This window comes from Liolophura sinensis, chromosome 1 (assembly GCF_032854445.1).
Source record: "Liolophura sinensis isolate JHLJ2023 chromosome 1, CUHK_Ljap_v2, whole genome shotgun sequence".
Classification (NCBI taxonomy): Eukaryota; Metazoa; Mollusca; class Polyplacophora; order Chitonida; family Chitonidae; genus Liolophura; species Liolophura sinensis.
The window spans coordinates 37220997-37242384 of NC_088295.1; the positions used below are offsets into that span (position 1 = coordinate 37220997).

The following is a 21388-nucleotide window of genomic DNA, read 5'->3' on the forward strand; positions in this document are numbered from 1 at the left end:
ACTTCAGCTGGCTTGTACTAACTGCATTTTCATATATATGATATAACCCAACGTTTAACACTTACTAACATGTATAATGTTGTGGTTTCTTGTCATGGTTAGAACAAGCATGGTTCAGACATTAATATGTTATACTCTTAAACCATGTTAACAAATTCAATTACAAGTTATCATAATTCTTCTATAATTTCGGACATTCTGAAAATTTGGACACTTTCGAATTACGGTACAACTAACCCTTTCACTGGCATGCATGTAGGTAAATAATATCTTTAATTCTTATAAATGTATATGGGTATGTGTTAGAAGTGTATATGTAGGCATGTATCCTATGTGTATACATGCAATTTCTAGGTTCCAGCGTATGAATCAATGTTTGTAAATGTGTGTATACTGATGTCTATAACTTACTGAGCAGATGACTTGCGTTTAAGGTTAAATATGGTTAAAATATTTAGAACGTTAATGTACATGCATGTCATATAATACTGATAAAGGAAGCTCAAGAGAAATTCATGAATAAATGACGAACCAAACAATATGAATATTTTATCTACATGTGTCTTTAATGTTTTGTGTTTTAAGATGAAGCCTGTGAAATTCTTTGCACCATACTGTTAATCTCCCCAACAGGATGTCTTAATTAGCTTGACAGTTTTGTTACCATGGTTGCCTGTTTGATTTGGCTGTTTTAATAGGACATTTTAAATCTGACTTGGTGCTATACATTTCTCTTCTCGCTAATTTAACTGTAATGAGAAATGAAATTAATATCTATACATGTATTGGTTCATGTGAAAATAAATCCTCTGATATTCTTTGTTATTGTTTATCTGACCAGACTTGCCAGTTTGATGTGTCTGTTGCAGCCATTTGTCTGACTACATATTACATGTACCATTCTGAATGTATCTTTATTATCCCCCTTAGTATATAATATGGGGGGGGGGGGGTGTATATAAGCAGTCAGCATGTCTGTGTGTTCACCAGCCTAACAGTCGATAAGTAATCGTTTCCTGCCAACACTTCAACATTTAGTGACAGATTTTCTCTAAACTTCACAGTTGTCCTGGAAACTACATTTTAGATTTGCTTGGGTAATTTACACTTTGTACATCAGTTCTTTGCAGCGTAAACTTATGGCCTTTTAATTGAGTTATAAATGCATCTCTTTGTTTAGTTTTTTGACAGATTTACGGCAGACCTCATAGATGTTTTGCGACTTCAAATACATTCGGGGCCTCCGTGGCTCAGTCGGTTAGCGCGCTAGCGCAGCGTAATGACCCAAGAGCCTCTCACCAATGCGGTCGCTGTGAGTTCAAGTCCAGCTCATGCTGGCTTCCTCTCCGGCCGTAAGTGGGAAGGTCTGCCGGCAACCTGCGAATGGTCGTGGGTTTCCCCGGGCTGTGCCCGGTTTCCACCCACCATAATGCTGGCCGCCATCGTATAAGTGAAATATTCTTGAGTACAGCGTAAAACACCAATCAAATATATGCGTGTGTATTTTGGGTACATGAATTACTTCAACATTTATAATTGCCATTTGAGGAAGGAGTGATGACAGCGACATATGAATTATTAAGCATTTGTGAACTTAAGGACCTCAAAAAGCATTGTCCTCAGAAAATGTTGTTAATGCTTGAAGATATTCTAGATCAAATATGATAATCTTGCCATGTACTTTATAAGCTGCTTGTGGTCTGCAGAACATTGGTAGATAAAGATGAAATGTTTTCAGGAGCAGGCAGTATGATACATGTATGTACATCTGCTGATGGCTCTGGTTGTTCCTGATGCATGTGGCTCGTATCCCTTATCTCTTTCTACCAAGGATTTGATTTGTCCACTCCATTCTCATTGCTACCATTTGTTTTTAATGAGTGTTGCTGAATATCTGAAGATTTCAGTAATACCAAAAGTCCATTACCCAGAAGTTTGCAAGTTCCCTATAGCTAGTCTCCACGGCACATTACACATGTTACATCATCTGTAGAAGCTCATGCCACCTGGTGGATAAATATGCAAAGTTCTTCAGTGGAATGTGTGAACTGAGTCATGGGAAATATAATTGTAAATGGCTGCTATAAGAACTGGCCATACATTGAAACCAAAACTCATTATGAAAGCTACGATCTCATGATTATTGTTGCTATGCAGTTAAGGACCCACTAACTATTTTTGTATTTCCAAGCAACTATAAAACAATTACTATCAAAGACATTGTTGTCCTTTTACAAAACTTTCCTGTGTCAAAATTGTTTTAAGTATATTTCAAGACAACTGCGTTTGGAACCCATCATGCATCAGCCAGTTCTCAAAGGTTTGCTGCGCAATAGAGAAAAAGAAAAATACATGGCTAAGCAGATACGTCACACAGTGTGTAAGAGGTCAAAGAAAACTGTAAAGTGCCATGGAGACCAGCTATATGGAAGTTGCATACTTCTAGGTAATGGACATCTAATAATAGATGCACACAAACATATTTAGTGTGAGATTGTTGATTTTGGTGGAGGGTATATATTCTTACATGTAGTTTTGTACATGTATATTACATTAATGCGCACGTGTTTTAAGCTATTTATAATTAAATTATAGATTACTGCTGTATTATTAATTCAAAATCTTGACAAGTCTATAGGTTTTATTGCTTGCACTTAAGAGTTGGATGCAATGAACTTTAAAACTCAGTGTTCATTAGTTTGATATCAAGATGGATTTTATGACCTGTCCTCTCTGTTGTCTTCATGTACTAAAGCCCTGTTGCTGGCAACTCTGCAGCCAAGCGATTAATAGCCCCATATAATCTAATTCAAATCTGATGGCGGAAAACGAAGATGAAGTAACATTAGATTTTGTACCATAAAACACATGGTTGTAATGGATGAGAGTAGACCACCCTTGTAGTACCATTACACCTACTTTAACCATAACCTAGTTTTAAATTAACAGGGCTGTGGTGACACCGTATGCTGTAAACCGCCTTTAATGTTTTTCTACCATTAATCTACCCGTTTGTGAGAGTTTTTCGGTCTTGAGTTCTGTGCTAATGCTGATTTGATTCAAATTCCATGACTGAGTAATAGTAATTTGACTATGATTGAATAGCTTACTTCATGCGCAGCAGTTCAGCTGTTTTAGGTTCAACACCAAGATCACTTGACTTTTATCATTTTGTACAGAAAATAAACATTTCATCACCTATTTAAAGTTGACATAGCAAATACCCATTGGCCAGATCCTAATATTTTTAAACTTCACGTATTTCAGCTAAAAGAGTAAATGTACATGAATAATGATCTGTATTGCAGCCTTACTGTTGACATCAGATTTTAGTTTATACCCTGTATGGGTATCACCTGGTCACCAAGTGATCACAATCTTAAAGCAGTTATGGCTATATCAGTATGTTTCCTGAGAATTTGTCACTTTCTTGGCTGCAAGTAATGTTGAAAAGCTGGTCACTCTTCCAAGACTATGGTATTTGCATTGTATGATTTGATTTATGGCAGTTCTCCTCAGGTCAGGCCTTATAACAGGCTCCTCGCTTCCACAGAACGTGCTCACTGGGAAGTAATTGCTACAGTTTATATACACTAGCTTTATACAGTGACAGCAACCAAAAACAATCCTATCAGCCTTCCAATCATCAACTTAAACAATGCAGAGAAGGTAATGCTTTCACCTTCTCCACAGCAAATAGCTCTAATGTTTATGCCAGGATTGGGATGTTTAGCTTTAGCAGTTGACGCTGTTTGAAAACAAAGCTGAGTTGGAAGCCAGAAATTGCTATATCCATGAGCTGATTGCTTTTCCATTGGGTTGGCACAATTTCTCAGTTCATGCACAGTAATGGTGATGCTTAAGACTGACATGTGGTAGCAGAAGAGCAGCCTCAACCCTGCCAGTGTAATTAGAAAATGATCATCAAATGAGAGAAACTATCTCTGGTTAAATTTCTTCCAGGTAGCTCCATCCCATTAAATAACTGGAGTGTGTAGATAAGGAATGTGGAAGGCTTTTGGTGTTTGCAGAACAGTTTGGTGAGGGAGTGGACTGTGTGTGGGGGTGGGGGTGGGTGAGGGGTAGGCGGTCAGGCTACTGGATTGATTGACCTGGCTCTCATTTAGTGGATGGTTTTGTCCAGAATTCTGTTGTAAGTCACAGATATCAAGTTGGACTGTTCCATCTTATGGTATTTAGTGGTATATAAAACCTCCCCTTTTCACAGATATCTCTTCAAATTTGAGGTTATAGATGCTTGATTTTTTAATCCCATGCAGATATTCATTTGGGGCGATCTGCCCATCTCTCTCTCACATTTGGTTTCCATCACAACTCTTCCATATGTTGTCTCGTCTTAATAGAACTTTATGTACAGTTTGTCTCTGTGTGTACTAGATCAGATCAAGTTCGAAAAAACCAGCCAAATCCATGCATAAGTTTTGCATATTTAAATTTATTAATTCTGTGCCTGCCATTGGTTGTTGGTTTCCATGCAATTGCTCCAGATGTTATCTGATATTGATAAAATTGTGTGTGCAGGTTCATTTTTTATAGTCTCAGGTCAAGTTTGAAGATCAGCCACATCACTGCATTTTTGCAAATTCCTGGATTCCTTGATTTTGATTGATCATTGGGTTCTGTGCAATAGCTGCTGCAAATATTGCAAATATATTCTGAAGCTCAAAAACCAGCTTGCTCCATGCATAAGTGCCTAATATACAAAACTGAGAAAAAAAAAAAATAGGGAAGAGAAATATCAGGATAGTATTGCCATAACATACCAGTCATTAAGCTAGGAGTAGAAGGGCAGGTAGCATTTTTGATTTATACAGGGGGAACTTTAGGAAGCTAAATTGGCTCATTTTAATCAATTCTGGGATTATTTTGAGGAACATAAAGTAGATGTAATCTGTGGTGCCTTGATTGTCAAATCCTTTACATAGTCAAGAGCTTTAATGGAGGGGATTGCATGGTTTAAATTCAATATTCGTTCTCCCCGTTATTACATGTGTAGGCAAATGTCTTAAGACCATCCCATTATCTGTATATGGTCAGGATGACCCAGCAGTAGAGGCTGATTAATTCTGCTGGCATTATTCGTGGAAGATGAGACTCATGATGATATAAGATTGTGTCAATGATCAGTGTATGGATTTGTCGCAGAGGGCACAAAAAACTCATCATAAGCCAAGAGGCCCAGGCTGTATGACCATGGCAATCTGTTACATGTTGGATGTGGATATCCAAAACATTGTAAATCCCTGCCGTTCTGATGTATGTAAATGAACAGGACACAACTTGTTGTTGAGGTAATGAGGGCCTTTTGGCCATAGATAATTATGCCTTTTAAGCAAACGTTCCTCTGTTGTATACTTATATTTTCTGATTAGGAAGTCTGTCTTTATGTTACATCCCAGCTCAGTAATGATGAGGTATCTGGCCATGGTATTGTGATAACATTATACTAGTACATTATGCATCTGGTTAATACAGCCATTATAGGTTCCTTGACTTCAATGAGGCCTGTGTACAAGACTAATTAGGATGTAGCTTCAGACTTCATAGAGGCCTCATCTGTTGCCAGTGGATTTAATTCTGTGTGCTGGTTCTTTTTTTTATGAAGTAAAAGCTGTAATGAGGATAAAGGGATTTTTCCTTTTGTTGCATTTTTTCCAGTCCTTTCCCTTTCCTGGTCTGAATGATGTATGTGATCTGTCCTTTGCCATGTGTGCAGTGCTTGGTCTACGATGATCTAGGTTTATGCCAGCATCTCCTTACTTAATTCTTCCTTACAACATAATCCAGCCCCACAAATCTCCCCTTAATAAAGACAGACCGTATATGTGTAGTAATCAACATGAGTTGAGAAAAAACAGTGAACGGGATGCCAATGATCATAACTCTGTGATTCATTCGCACGTCATTGAGATTATACTAATACATGGATCAAAACTCTTTGCCTGCACCTTCAACAAATTTAGACTTTTTCTATAAAGTGTCACTCATGTATGGTGGGTTTGTAACACCGTCTGGTGTAGCTTTACCATGAAGTACCGCAAGATTTGGGATGAATACTGATCTTGGACAGGGAATTTGTACCTTCCCAAACTCATTGTTTATGCATGGGGCCTTATGGTTTGGGTTACAGTAAGCAATACTCTAATTCTTCAGCCTTTCTGCATGTTTGGAAGGTATTAACTCAAGCATATTTTGAATTTATTATTCTCTGTAGACTGATAAAATTTAACTTTTTGTGAATCTATGCGTTGAAACGGACATTCATATACCAGCTTTGCCAATCAAACCAATGTAGTTTTGTCTGCATAATCAACTTAAAAATGTGCATCATTTGCAGTGAAATTTGCTCTTTCTTGTACAAAAATGTGGGGGGAATTAGGGTAGATACACTGCACAACATGTGGTGACATGCGCACAGCATTGCATGTATTAAATTTATTTACTTATTTATTTGATTGGTGTTTTATACCGTACTCAAGAATATTTCACTTATATGACGGCGGCCAGCATTATGGTAGGAGGAAACCGGGCAGAACCAGGGGAGAAACCCACGACCATCCGTAGGTTGCTGACAGATTGTCCCACTTACAGCCGGAGAGGAAGCCAGCATGAGCTGGACTTGAACTCACAGCGACCGCATTGGTGAGAGGCTTCTGGGTCATTACGCTGGGCTAGCACACTAACCAACTGAGCCATGGAGGCCCCGCATGTAGGCCTATTAAAGATCTCTGGTCTTCCACCATTGTAGTGTGCAAGTGTGTACATCACATGTGGGAGGGTTAGTGGGTGGTTTGACATGGACATGCACTACAGATTTCTACATCCATCAGATTGACCATCTTTGAATAAGTGGACAATTCTTGAGTACTGCATTAAACATCAATCAAAGAAGAAATTAAATAAATAAACAAACAAATATAAATATAGTAAATACCAACATCCATGATAGTCATTTATTCTTTTGCTTGCAGTAAAGACTTCCTTAAGCTTCTTATAATTTTAGCAAATAACAATTACACCAAGCCACAATTTTTTATCTTAAAGGCATAGTTAATTGCAACTCATCACATTCAGGATATTCAAAGGCTCCAGAAACAATTTTTCACTGACTTCTGATATTTGAAACTTAAATTATCAGGAACATATTCCCATTATGTATTAAAAGGATAGACAACAAATGATTTAACTTTAGGTATTTTTGAAGAGGTTTTGAACACACTTAAATGGTCACAGCAGTTATGCTCTCAAGTGCTTTGTAATTCTCTAAATCAGTGTGTAATATGAAACCCTTACAAAGCCATTGGAGGTGCCATTTGAGAGAAACCAGAAACAGAATGTTGCTTCCCTCGTAACCCAGACTGCTAAAGCTGAAAGACAACACAGAGTTTGGGGAATATGTGAACAGTTATAGAAATAACTTGACTGGTTAAAATTGATAACATTTGCTTTTACCTTGAACTGTGATATCTCACTGGGTTATGGAACATCACAAAAATAAAAGGGTATGCTATCTAAGCTTTATGATACTTTTATCATTGCTTACAAACAGTTGGATGGGTATCATGTAAAACACCAAGAAAATAAAAAGATAAATAAATAAATAAACATTTGATCTAGTGTTTTCTTTTAAATGTTCATGAATGTGCTGACAGTTATGAGGTAGATATTTGTTGATAACCACTGTGGAACATCTAGAGCACATGTACTAATATCACAGCTAGGGTAAATGAAAGAAAGGACGACTTGAAACCAAGTTGTTTGCTAAATACAGATTGAATTCATTTCTTTCAGGACAGTTCAGCTATATGTACTTTATAAAATCCTATTTAAATACCTTATCCTTCAGATGAACTCACTTCAGTTTTTCATACCTTTTAACCTTCTTCAGGGTTTTCAAGTTTTTGAGTATGTATTATATTCGTAAGTTAAATAAAGATTGACAATTTGCAGCCGTTTGTGTTTAAATAACTGTGCATTACCTTGTGAAGACTGTCTCTCCCAATGTGAGACAAAAGGGCTGTCTTTATCACAGAATTTTTGTGTAGAAACAATTCTGCACATATACATGTCACACTGTGGTTCTCGGCTTGCTTGTTTCACCGTATAGCCTCTGCAGAGTTCATGTCTTGCTCAGTGTAATTCATAACCAATTAGTTACTGATTTAAGGATATGGCACATGCAAGGTGTGTTACAACACAATATGTGCTAATGACAGTCTGATATAAACTCATGCCGTGCAGTGCCACCTATGTGTAATAAAGCTGTATAAAGGATTATCCTGCACTGGAGCTGATTATACACTGCATTGAGCCATAGCTGCCCTTTAAGATTATGGGATTATGGGTGTTACACACTGTGAATTATCCCTTCATATTTAGCTTTGGTCCCTAGAGCTCTGTTTCAATTCGCCTGTCTGGTTTCTACTTGGTCATAGTTGCTAAGATATCTCCATGTCAACTCCTTGGCACCTAGTACCCACATTGTGTGAACTTTGACCAAGCTACCCTATAAAGTGCCAAACTGAAGCTGTTAGGACATCATTTCTGGTTTTCCAACCCTTCCAGCAACAACCAGCTTTACAGCAAGCCTTGTACTAGTGAGTCCACTGGTCTTCTACAACAACAACAATTCACCATGTCCAACTACTTTGATTCATCTTCCGTCATGAGAACACGCAGTGTAACACCGCTGACTGGTGGGGGCGCTCCAGGAAGCCTGCCTTACGTCACGGACAAGACTGTCTCTCGGCATATGGGCGGTATGGGACGCTCACTCGACCTGGGACACGCTAAGAGCTACTTCAACCCAGCCAGAAATGCAGTCTACTCCCGTTACTCCCCTAATGATTGGTCCATGTCCAACCAGCTCAACTACAACCAATCTGACAAGGAAAGAGCTTTTGCTGAGAAACTGAGAGCTGACACCTGGAGAGCAGTGAAGGAAACTGATGCCCGTACACGCAACAGGCAGACCGATGTCACCAAAAGGCTTGGTGAGAGAGTCAATGACATTACTTTCCTGAAGAGTGAGCTGAACAATGAAATCCAGGCCATGGCAACGGAGACTGAGGACCTGAAGGAACATAAGCGTGTTCTGGAGAGAGCTCTGGCTGACACTGCCAATCCTCTGCACATTGCTGAGGAGTGCCTGATGCACAGAGAGAAGAGACATGGCATTGATCTGGTTAATGATGGAGTGGAAAAATCTTTAATCCGGGAAGTGGACAACATCAAGACATGCCAGAGGAAGATGAACAAGATCTTGGAAAAGGCTTGTGTCCAGTTGAAACTGAACCGTGCCGCCCAACACAGCCTGGAGGTAGACTCCAAGGATAAAAACCACGCCCAGAATCTGGATGATAGAATGCAGCAACTGCGCAACTCCTCGGCCGGCATCGGATACAGCAATGGAATTGAAAACATCGACAACACCATAACCATCCCCGAGTCGTGGGCTCGCTACACTCAAACTAACATCACCAGATCGCAGAAGGAGCGAGCCAACTCTGAGCGACTTCGTGGTGAGATCGACCAGTGCCTCCGCACCTGCGCCAACGATATGTGGAGTCAGTTCAATTCTGTCAACAACAACTTCAATGCCAGGATCCGAGAGGCAACTGATGCTAGGAACAAGCTGCAGTCCCACCTTCAGAGAACCATGCAGGAGATCTTTGACATGGAGAAGAACATCGACCTGTTGAGGAAGGCTATCCAGGACAAGGAGTATCCCATGAAGGTAGCTCAGACCCGATTGGATGAGAGGACCAGGCGAATCAACGTGGAGCTGTGCAACGACCCTGTCATGAAGACACTGCAGAAGGAGATTAACGAAATCCGAGAGTCAGTGCGTATCCTGAAGGACCGTCTGAAGGCATCCGAGCAGTCTCTGGCCCGCCTCATCAAAACCAAGGCCGCTCTTGAACATGACATCTCTGTCAAGGAGAACAGCTTGTCCATTGACAACAAGATGTGCATGGGCATGAGAAAGGGGTTTCCCATGGACCCCAAAGTGGGCCCTATCTCTACTATGCCATTCCACTAATTGTTGTGTCACTGTATTTTCATACCGGACTTGTAATAGAACTGAATCTTTGAATCGGCTAGCTGTAAAGGAGATGCCAGACTAGAAAATGTCATACCTTTATCTTGGACCCTGGACAGTGTACATTCTATTGAGGTTAAAATTTTGTCTCTTGAATTTTCATTGAGGTATATCTAAATATTCAAGAGAACACCAGTCTGAAAGAACAGTATTGTTAATTTTCAGCGCAAAATCATTCTGTAAAATAAATTATTAGTGTATAATAAATATATTGAAAATTACACTTGTTATTTGTCTTTTACATTCATCAGATAATGTGACTGCTCAATTTCCCCCCACCATAATTCTGGCTGCTGTTATACAAGGGAAATATTCTTCAGTAACATGTAAAACAGAGTCAAATAATTTATTAGAAGTCTGTGGAAAGAATTTGTGCATCCTTAATAGATAGCAGTTTTGAGGTTACATCAGTACCTAGCAAATGTGGGTCATATGCACAAGAGAGTTAGGCACATGATGATATATGCCTATACTACAAAATAAGTCAGACTTAAGTGTGTTGAGCTTGGTTTTAGTGTTTTGTGTGCATTTTACCAAGTTTTTTGACAAATGAAATTAAACTGATTGCTAGAAACAGAGCAGTTTCAGGGGTCACTGTACCCATGTGAATTAGACAAAATTTACACAGTTGTGTGTGACAGCTGAAGGTTAAAAAGCTTCAGGATGAAGATGCCTCATTTGGCTGTTTAGCTCGTTACATTAAAACTTTTATATCTGATAGCAAGCTTTGAGTATTTTTATAGTTATAGAGCCCTGCATGTATTCATGCAAATTCATCACGGTATTTGCTGTGTATTGCTAGTTCTACACATGTAGATGTGACAGTCTTGTACTTGTTTCTAATTAAGACATTTTTTCTAATTAAGCATTTGAACATGAGATTTGTTCAATAGATTGAATTTGTCTGCATTGATAAAACATTGTGTAAAAACAAAATATAATAAAGGTATAAATCATTGTTCTCGTATCAGTAATATTCTCTGAGTATAATTTATCAGTCTCTCTCTTTTTTTTAACTTCACCTCGCACACTGTGCATGTACATTTTTCTCCTACATGTACATGTATGTTAGCTTGTTGCAACAATACACTTACCTATGAAAATCAATGTTGTTTGATGATAATTTGACACTAAATTGGAGCCCTGAATAAGAATTTGTTAAATAGCAATTCTGAAAAAAAAAAGGTATCACTTTTTTGTGAATTGATTTATTCATGATATTGTACAACCAGCACTAATTGTAGCAGCCTTGTACATGTTGGAGAACAAACTGTAGTAGGTCCTTCCAATTGAAGTAACTACAACCTAGCAGATTTGTTGGTGCATGATGTTGACATGTTTGCAGTGCAATAACAGTTTCATTGCACACTAAATTGGGTAGGCCTGTTGATTCATCTGTAACTTGTATTAATACCCCAATTCTTCAACATTATCAATAGCGTCTGTCACCAATATTTTGAAACATTCTGAGAGAACCGTGGCTGTAGAGAAATAATCTGCACAGTTTTATGAAGCTTCCATCTTTAGTGACCCAAACAAATCATTTTCGGTGTCATTTTCATAATAATTGTATGCATAAATTTGATTGAAATAGGTGATTTAGTAGTTGAAAATGTTGAAGATGTACAGTAATATGTTTTGGGGTTTTTTTCGCGCAAACAAAGCAATATTATTGACTCAACTTGATGATGCTATGTTTCTGTTTCAGGGCATTTTTTCTCAGGTATTTGATCTTCAGGCCAGTGATTTTGACAACGATGATACGTATCACAGAGAAGGGTAAGCTAATTCAGAACTTCAGAGTCTGAAATTATGGATACAGAGTCTGAAAACAAGTTCTTGAAATTCCTTACCTTTTTATGTTTCTTTTTTGTTTTGTTTTTTTGCTTCAGTGTATAGTTTCCAATCTAAAATTATTTTTTCTGTTAATGTCATGGATTTTCTTCAATTAAGGATGGAAAATGTGTTGAACAAAATGTAAAATTATAAATCGTTTCAACTATTTGCACATTTAAATCAACATGCTTTTTGGGAATAATTCTTGTATCTCTGCCCTTTTAAGAAAAACATTTGTTTTCTCTCATTATTATTCTTGAAAAACCAAGGAAATTAGGAATGTTCAGTTCAGAATGTGGTCTTGTGAAGATTAAAACTGACATGCAAATATAACATAAATCGGACACCGTCACCTGCTCCCGTCTGCCACTTTCTACCATGGAAAAGGAAATTAGTGTTGATGAACGTACTTTGTTCGTGGCTTGGATGCTAGAGATTAGTGTGATCTCTTGATTATAGGAACACGGAGCCACGGTTCCCTATCAACATCGGTATCACCGGATATGTGGCCACTACGGGAGAGGTAATTCATTATTATCCTTGCCCAGCCTTATTCTCTGCAGATTTCCTCGTGATTAACCTTAGATTGTATTTCTTCCCTGATTCCCACCTTACCCTTCTCCTCATCAAGAACCCTATTTATTCATGGATATGTTTCTCCAGCTGGCTACAGACATTTTATCTGTCAGGACAATAGTCTTAATCTCTATAGGTTTACAGTGTACATTTCACAGTTCTTCAAAATTATCAACCATCTCAGCAACCAGTATTTTGAAATTTTCTGAGAGAACTATGGGGTGTGGAGAAAAAGTTTTACACTGTTTTATGAAGCTTTCATCTTTAATGATATAAACAAATCATTTCTAGCATCATTTTCATAATCATTCTTTGCATAAAATCCACTGACAAAATGCTTTAGTAGTTGTAATGGTTAAAGATTGCCAAAGTAACTGTTGTTGTTAGTAAGTTTGATAGAAATTCAAGATTGTAAGGAGTTTTGTATAGCTTTTGACAGTGGAAAGCTGAAATATCTTATTTTGTTTAAGAATTCAAGGAAATCCAAGATAGTCATGTAGAACTACCAATTAAGACTTAGTATACTAGTAGCTGTATACTGTGTTGTTCTTGTTGTTTGCAGAAATTCAAGATGGTGACATGTTCTTTATAATTTATATATTTGCCAATGGCCTGAAAAGTAGCTATATGTAGTTTGCAATTACACCAAATCACATACCTGAATATTTTCATGAAATGTTTCACCTAATACTCATTTGACAGTACCAAGTTGTTTGAAAATCCTGTGTTTGTGCTATGAGAAGACTACACTAATTCATATATATATCGTCACATAATGTAGTCTCACCCTCTCATCACCCAATAATATACATACAGTTTGTATATTTAAATAGGGTGGATGCTGGCCTCCATTGCATAGGTGAAATATTTTGAGTATGATGTAAAACACCAATAAAATAAATAAGTAAAAAGTCCGTGGAATTATGGCCTGTCAAAGAACTGTTATATATCTGACCTATATTACTTACTTCCTGATTAGTTTAATGTTAAATCTCTATTGTTGTTTACCACTGAATCTTGTCTACATTGAAAAGACCAAATATAGGCCCTTGTCACATGGCTTGGGAATACTGTTTATAGATTAGGTGGATTAACTCAGACTGTCTCTATTGTACTTATTCAGATTCGCAATGATTTATATTCATGGTGTAATCCCTGGTTAAGTAAACATTGTAAGATGAGATATCAATATAAGTAGTGCTTCCTGCTGGAAGGAGACAGGGAGATTTGGTTTGAAGAGTGACCATTAAGAGCCTCTGAATCCTGGTCACTCCCTGTACTGTTATACAATCCTGGGTTGAGTCACACCTATGACTTTAATAGAGGAAGTTGTAACTTCCTCGCATGGAGTTCAGCATGAAGGGGATAATTCAACAAATAGTTGACCCGTATCAGTATGATGACTCGGACCGGGCGGCTTACTCTTCTTCGGTAAGTCGTCTCAGTGAAGCAACACTAGATAAAAGAGTGGTGGAAATCTATCCTGCAACAAGGAGGCACATTACATGCACTCTAAGGATTCCTTTGTCGTCATATGACTGAAATATTGTCAAGTACGACATTTAACCCCCAAGAACTCACTCACTCACTCACCCTATGTTATACAGACAATAAACAAATCATTGTTGACTACATGTATACGAGGCTTGGAATATTTCTGCTGTTCAGTTATGATAAACCATTATAACAGAATTGACTGGACAACACAACAGTCCTTCTCAGAACTACCTATGTGGCCATACGCCCGGTTTTAAAATAATAGATTATTTAATGTATGATGTTCTTTGTACATATAGCTTAAGTTCACATAAGCCTCTTGTTGGAAAACAAAAAACCCTCACATCTTCATCATTAGCTACATCTCAATATTGTGAAGTTTCTTGTCTCTTAGGTTTATATTTGTATGCTCTCAGGAAAGAATTTGATTGCTTTTTTCCCTTGACATATCACTACAAACCAAAGAGTACACAATGGCCCCTATCATTAGGCCTCTGTATACAGAGGATCAGTCCCATTTATGCTTGAATGTCTCAGAAATGGGGAAAATTCCATTGTGTTTAATGCTGCAAACTTGACAAATGTTTCCTGTTATGTCATGCAGATGATCATGTGTGCTGGCTCCTGTGTTTGCTGACTTCATTATAGTTCTATATACGGCACATCCAACTGCGGAAACTAAGATGTGTGTAAAACCTGCCTGGTTCTGACCCTATATGTTAACTCTCCCACATTATCTAATATGTGTGTTGCCTGAGGGAGGAAAAGTCTTGTAATATCTCCAGTGTTTCATGGTTTGAATGTCTTGGCGAGATGTACATGTTAGAGAATAGCCGGCAATGTCACTTGTTTACTGCCCTCTACCAGACAGGGCAGACATATCCCATGTGGGCCAGCCTCAAGGCTATACAGTCTGGATCATCAGTACATATGCATTCATCACATTGTCTTAAGTTAATGCTACTAAGCCTTTCAGCTTTTGAAAGCTCTCATATATATATATTTATATAGGCTAATGCTGTTAGTTATATAGAAGTACCTAATAAAATAATATCTTTAATGAAACTTCAGCATCCGTTACATGCATGATGCAACACTAAACCTTTTCTCTTCTGATGGAGTATGTAAACAATAACATTGTAGAAGACTTACTGTTGTTACATCGCAGGATATATTAGAATAGAAATAGAATAAGACAGTTAAGAAACCACAACACTGTACATTCTTCAGGAAAAGGGAATGACTGCCTCAATCCTGTAAGACATCCGTTGCCTGCATGATCGGCAGAATGAATCAGATTCTGCATATATGTATCTCTGTTGGCATATGTTTCAAATGTAACAGATGGTTAGGTGTAAGCCTCTGTCTTAAGGCTTGAACAATTAGATCTTCAAGAAATTGTGTGTACCATGTTTTTGAAACAGATCATAGTCAGATACTATAGCTAGTATCCCAGTCGCATGAAGGGAATCCACAAGAGATCCATGCCTCTGCTGTTCTGAGGGTTGTGATGGCATAAAACTGTTTAGTGGGTCTTACATGCAGCTCATTTGGAGATCATTTCATTGCCTTCCTGGAGCCTCCCTGGCCGAGGCGGTTAGAATACCACCACAGCACAATGACCCAGGAGCCTCTTGTCAATATGGTCGCTGTGATTTCAAGTCCAGCTCATGCTGGTTTCCTCTCTGGCAATACATGGGAAAGCCTTCCAGTAACCTGTGGATTGTCGTGGGTTTCCCTCCACCATAATCTGATTGCCATCATATACATGAAATATTCAGCGAAGCTATCAAATCAATTAGCCATATATTATCAGTGTTATATACAGGTACAGTTATTTATTTATACATGATAGTTTCATTGTAGATTACAATGGAGCCTTGTCTTCTTGTCAGGTGTTAATTTAAAAGAGATAAAAATAAATCTCCATGCCTGTAGCCATCTGTGGGCATGTCAGTTAATAGAATTTAATCCAAATGTCAGCTGTCTGCAAATGACGATGTATATAACTTTAGTTTCCCTCACTATATCTCCACCTCCCCCCCACCCCCCCCACCCCCACCCCCCATCTCTTCTCACTAAAAAGCTGTCAAATTTTAAACAAGCTGTCATGGTTGTTGTAATGATAGACTCACAAGCAATTTGCCATCCTAATTACACAGGTATACACTTACACAGAAGCCCTCATCACTAAGCTATATAGCACTCATGTCATCCTGCATCACATGACCACTAATTTTGAAATACAAACCAGAAGAAATAGTTAAGCAGTAAACATGTCTGTAAATTTCTGAAGATTTTTGTATCAGTCAACTATGTTTTGCAGCTGAATATTGAGAAAACAAGTTGGAAAATATCTTGTGTCCATCCACGTTTAGCAGTAAATGCATGTAATATTCCATCCAAGTAAATTAAGCTATCAACATGTATACAACATCATGTAGGTTTGAAGCATGCACACACAGTCACAGGTTTGCCTACATGTATACACCGTCATGTAGGTGTGAAACGTGCACACACAGTCACAAATTTGCCTACATGTATACACCATCATGTAGGTGTGAAACATGTATACACAGTCACAGATTTGCCTACATGTATACATCATCATATAGGTGTGAAGCATGCACACACAGTCACAGATTTGCCTACATGTATACATCCTAATGTAGGTGTGAAGCATGCACACACAGTCACAGATTTGCCTACATGTATACATCATCATATAGGTGTGAAGCATGTATACACAGTCACAGATTTGCCTACATGTATACACCATCATGTAGGTGTGAAACATGTATACACAGTCACAGATTTGCCTACATGTATACATCATCATATAGGTGTGAAGCATGCACACACAGTCACAAATTTGCCTACATGTATACACCATCATGTAGGTGTGAAACATGTATACACAGTCACAGATTTGCCTACATGTATACATCATCATATAGGTGTGAAACGTGTTCTAGGCAAATCTGTGACTGTGTGTACATGCTTCACACAGTCACAGATTTGCCTACATGTATACATCTTTATGTAGGTGTGAAGCATGCACACACAGTCACAGATTTGCCTAGAACACCAGTCAAATAGAATTAAATAATTAATAAGCCAACAAACGTTCAAAGAATGCGTTAAAAGCTAACATTGACTCTGCTGTGTGTTTTACTAGCCACTGAATATCCCAGACGCATACAAGGATGATCGGTTTGATCCTGCGGTAAGTAAACTTTGTTATCTCCTCTGTCTGACAGGGAACACATGTAGAGTTGTGTGTGTTACTCTGATGTGAGCAGTTCTTGTCATTGTGAAGAGGTGCTGTCAGCTCATATCTCCCTCTACAACATAATGTTATTACATAAATCAAGGCAATCATTAGGACTTTAGCATCTGCTTTCTATAATGGGCCTACAGTGCGGCGAAGATGCAACTGAAACTGGCATAGAAAAACGTTAGGCTGATGTTCCAGCATTCTTTCTTAATTACTTTTTGGCTCCTTCGTCCTACAGCCTTCAGTGTGCAAAAAAAATCTCACATTTCAAAACTTTGCTGCCAGTTTGTTCAAGATGTGATAATTTGAAACCCTCCATAACATGGGGGAAAAGTTAAATGAAGTCTACAAGGTGTTTTTATTGGATTCTGAGGCATCCTGTGGCACTGTCTTAAGATCAGAAGATGTTGGAAGAAAAAGCATTAGTTTTTCTTGCCTAACTGAAAAGATCTGATGCCTTTATGACATCTAATTTACAAAAGCAATTTTGATCGTAGAGAATTTTAGTGATTTTCATCGCTCGTCTGTGATATCAGTTTAGATTGATTTGACATTAGTTCAATGAAGTGTGTGGCAAACAGCTTACTTTGCTTCCTACAGAAAAGGAAATTGAGCTGTAGTATTTCTCCAAATGACTTTTCATTTGATTCTTATCACTTTGTGTTGATAAAATCTTTAATTTAACAGCCATGTGTAATCATCCAAGAAAGATTACTGATTTTATCGAAATGTAACTATTGAATTAAAAAATTGTTGTCCAAGGTCAAAGTCTCTCCAGTCTTGGGGGAAAAAAGAAACTGATTGCAGATAATTACAATATTTTTTTACACATTTATCTGTAACCCTTCTTTTTCAGTGTTAAGGATTGCCGATGTGGTTAGAAGACTCAGTCGCATCATTGTTGTCACGCCTAAATGCATTCTCAATCTTAGATCATCATCAGAATGGTTATACTGTAATTAGACATTGCCATTATTCATTATCAAAATTGGTTTGTTCACACACCATGCTGCCCTCAGACGCTATTTCACTGCCCACCCGCTAGTAACATTCTGGTGTATACTAGTATATGGTGCATATGTTCTGCCATGTCCATCATACTTACATGTAAATGCTTGAATTAAGTTTGCTCACATAAGCCTACATGTTTCTTACACTTGTACAGGAGTACCCTCACATTGTTGGGCCTGTTCACATATTCATATATCTGAAAATATTAGTCATGCAAACCTGTAAAGAGCATCCAATGCTCTTCCCAGTATGAGTCAAGAGTTGGCTGTTTAACTCATCCCTCTGTATTCCTTATTGTTAAGGTAACTCTGTAATTTTTGATCAAAGTCAGCATTTCAGCTGCTCTTTCGTTATTAAACTAGCTTGATAATATGGATTTGATCATGGCAGCTAGCATAATAAGTCTATAGAAAACTTGGGGGATCCCAAGACATGTTCCTTCAATGCTGCAGCTAATTAGGGTGTTCATTTGTCTATCACAGGTGGATGAACTTCAGGGAAACTTTCGCACGCACTCCATCTTGTGTATGCCAATCAAAAACGCTTGCGGTCAGGTGATAGGCGTCAGTCAGCTCGTTAATAAACTCGATCAAACGCCGTTCAACAAAAATGACGAAAACCTATTTGAGGTATGGCTGATAACATGTAATTAGGATATGCTTGTTTGCTACAGAACGTCTGTCGTTGGTATTTCATGAAAAATTCTTTCAGATTCTTTTTGGGTTTTTTCCATTAAAATAAGTCTATTGATTATTTAAAATATGCCAGTAGCTCAGCAATATGTAATCTATTCGAGAAACATCCTAAGTTGTGTGTTGCACTTTTTTTTGCACTTTCTACTATAACATTAATTTATTTGTCTAAGTTGTGAAATGTTACATATATGTAAATGTACAGAAGAAAAAATGATAGCAAATATTGAATTTATGAGATCTTTCTTCATGCATTTAATTTTTGATCAGCGGAACCCATACAATTTCATCTTGACATTTTGACCCGAGTTATAGCCAACAGGACCAATCACTCAATCATGACATGAACTCGTGTGAAATTTTTTTTTCTTTGTTTTCTTTTTCTTGGCAGGCTTTTGCAATATTTTGCGGGCTGGGCATCAGCAATACTCAGACTTACGAGAAGGCGGTGAGGGCCATGGCTAAGCAGAGTGTGGCCTTGGAGGTGTTATCATATCATGCTATAGCTCCTGCTGAACAGGCACAGAGAATAAAGGTAAGTGTGGTCCCGAAGGTGTTATCATATCATGTTATAGCTCCTGCTGAACAGGCACAGAGAATAAAGGTAATTGTGGCCCCAGAGGTGTTATCATATCATGCTATAGCTCCTGCTGAATAGGCACAGAGAATAAAGGGAAGTGTGGCCCCGAAGATGCTATCATATCAAGCTATAGCTCCTGCTGAACATGCACAGAGAATAAAGGTAAGTGTGGCCTCGAAGGTGTTATCATATCGTGCTATAGCTCCTGCTGAACAGGCACAGAGAATAAAGGTAAGCGTGGCCCCGAAGGTGTTATCATATCGTGCTATAGCTCCTGCTGAACAGGCACAGAGAATAAAGGTAAGTGTGGCCTCGAAGGTGTTATCATATCGTGCTATAGCTCCTGCTGAACAGGCACAGAGAATAAAGGTAAGCGTGGCCCCGAAGGTGTTATCATATCGTGCTATAGCTCCTGCTGAACAGGCACAGAGAATAAAGGGAAATTTGGCCCCGAAGGTGTTATCATATCGTGCTTTAGCTCCTGCTGAACAGACACAGAGAATAAAGGTATAAAGTGTGATATATCTCTAACTTCATGATATGATATTCTATAGTAACATTAAAGCAGTGGTATGTTAAAAAACTTTTTAAATGGTAAATAAATATAAAGTAAATATAAAGGTAAGTATATTTTAATGTTGACTGACCAAGTTTATAAATTTATTATTATAATTAATTATTTTTTTAATCAAAACTTATCATATCCTCATTACACAGATATTAAAACTGCACAAGTATAGTACAGTGTTTTTGCATTATTATAGTTTAGTAAATTATGAACTTTTATTTGAATAAAAATAGTGTTACACTTGTAATTACATGAACAGTTTTTATGTGCTAGTATCATTTGTTTTTGTTGTTGACTTTATTTTTCAAGAATTTAGGCATTCCTTCGTCCAAGTTTTTCAACCTGTTGGATTATGGCTTTAATGACTTTGGCCTGGATGATGATGATACGATACGAGCCTGTATACGAATGTTCCTCGATCTAGATCTCTTAGAACGCTTCCACATCAATTACGAAGTAAGGGAATGGCTACTTTCTGCTGTTAATAGAATTTAAAATCACTACTCTTTGCACTTCCCAGATTTGGCACACTGCAGAATGACATTAGCTGCTGATTAGCCTTGTGTCAGCACACTCTGACATGGTGTATTCCGACCAACCTGTTGGATGCCTAATAATGTGGCAAGAAACATATGGATTATGAATGATAGGTTTTTTTTTTTTGATTTTTTTTTTTTTTGATTTTTTTTTTTTTTTGATTGGTGTTTTATGCCTTACTCAAGAATATTTCACTTATTATGAATGATAGTAATTTGTAAGGCTTTGTATTTTAAATCTGATAATATCCATTTTTCATGGTATGATTATTTTAAGACATTTTGCCCACATCAGATTCTTCTTTAATTCAGTGTTATTTCATTCTTTTGTGAACATTTGTTTGTATTTTGAATTGTAAGCAATGTACATATCTCAGAGTATTGGGAGAGATGGAGTTTGAGATAAGCAAGTATGTGTATAGGCACAATTAAGTAATCATTGATGTGGATCAAACAGAAGCAATTTGAATTACACATGATTTATATCTGCTGTGTTCAGGTTCTATGCAGATGGCTGCTGAGTGTGAAGAAGAACTACAGAAATGTCACTTATCATAACTGGAGACACGCCTTCAATGTCGCCCAGACGATGTTCTGTATGATAAAGGTGAATTGGTCTGACTTTGTTATAACCCTCTCAACAAAGTTAGTGAGGTATACTGGCACCACCCTGTCTGTCTGTCTATCTGTAG

At 37.8% G+C, this 21388-nt stretch overlaps 2 protein-coding genes across 4 annotated transcripts in view; both read left to right on the forward strand.

Moving 5' to 3' along the window:
* The window catches only part of LOC135461649 (dual 3',5'-cyclic-AMP and -GMP phosphodiesterase 11-like), a 103649-nt gene that overhangs the window by 72036 nt on the left and 10225 nt on the right, over positions 1 to 21388 (forward strand). For all 3 annotated transcript variants that reach the window (XM_064738835.1, XM_064738834.1, XM_064738836.1), the window contains 7 exons: positions 11832 to 11902; positions 12419 to 12482; positions 17211 to 17258; positions 18803 to 18949; positions 19404 to 19547; positions 20470 to 20616; positions 21196 to 21303. In XM_064738835.1, coding sequence (XP_064594905.1) covers positions 11832 to 11902; positions 12419 to 12482; positions 17211 to 17258; positions 18803 to 18949; positions 19404 to 19547; positions 20470 to 20616; positions 21196 to 21303 — 729 coding nt within the window. The remainder of the gene's footprint in view (positions 1 to 11831; positions 11903 to 12418; positions 12483 to 17210; positions 17259 to 18802; positions 18950 to 19403; positions 19548 to 20469; positions 20617 to 21195; positions 21304 to 21388) is intronic.
* Positions 8296 to 10063, forward strand: LOC135482255 (tektin-3-like). The gene has a single exon (XM_064762144.1). It carries the CDS (start codon positions 8657 to 8659, stop codon positions 10061 to 10063), a length of 1407 nt encoding a protein of 468 aa, XP_064618214.1. The 5' UTR covers positions 8296 to 8656.

What these genes read in the sequence shown, in the direction of transcription:
- LOC135482255 (XM_064762144.1), top strand. Translation starts at nt 8,657, where the DNA reads ATGTCCAACTACTTTGATTCATCTTCCGTCATGAGAACACGCAGTGTA.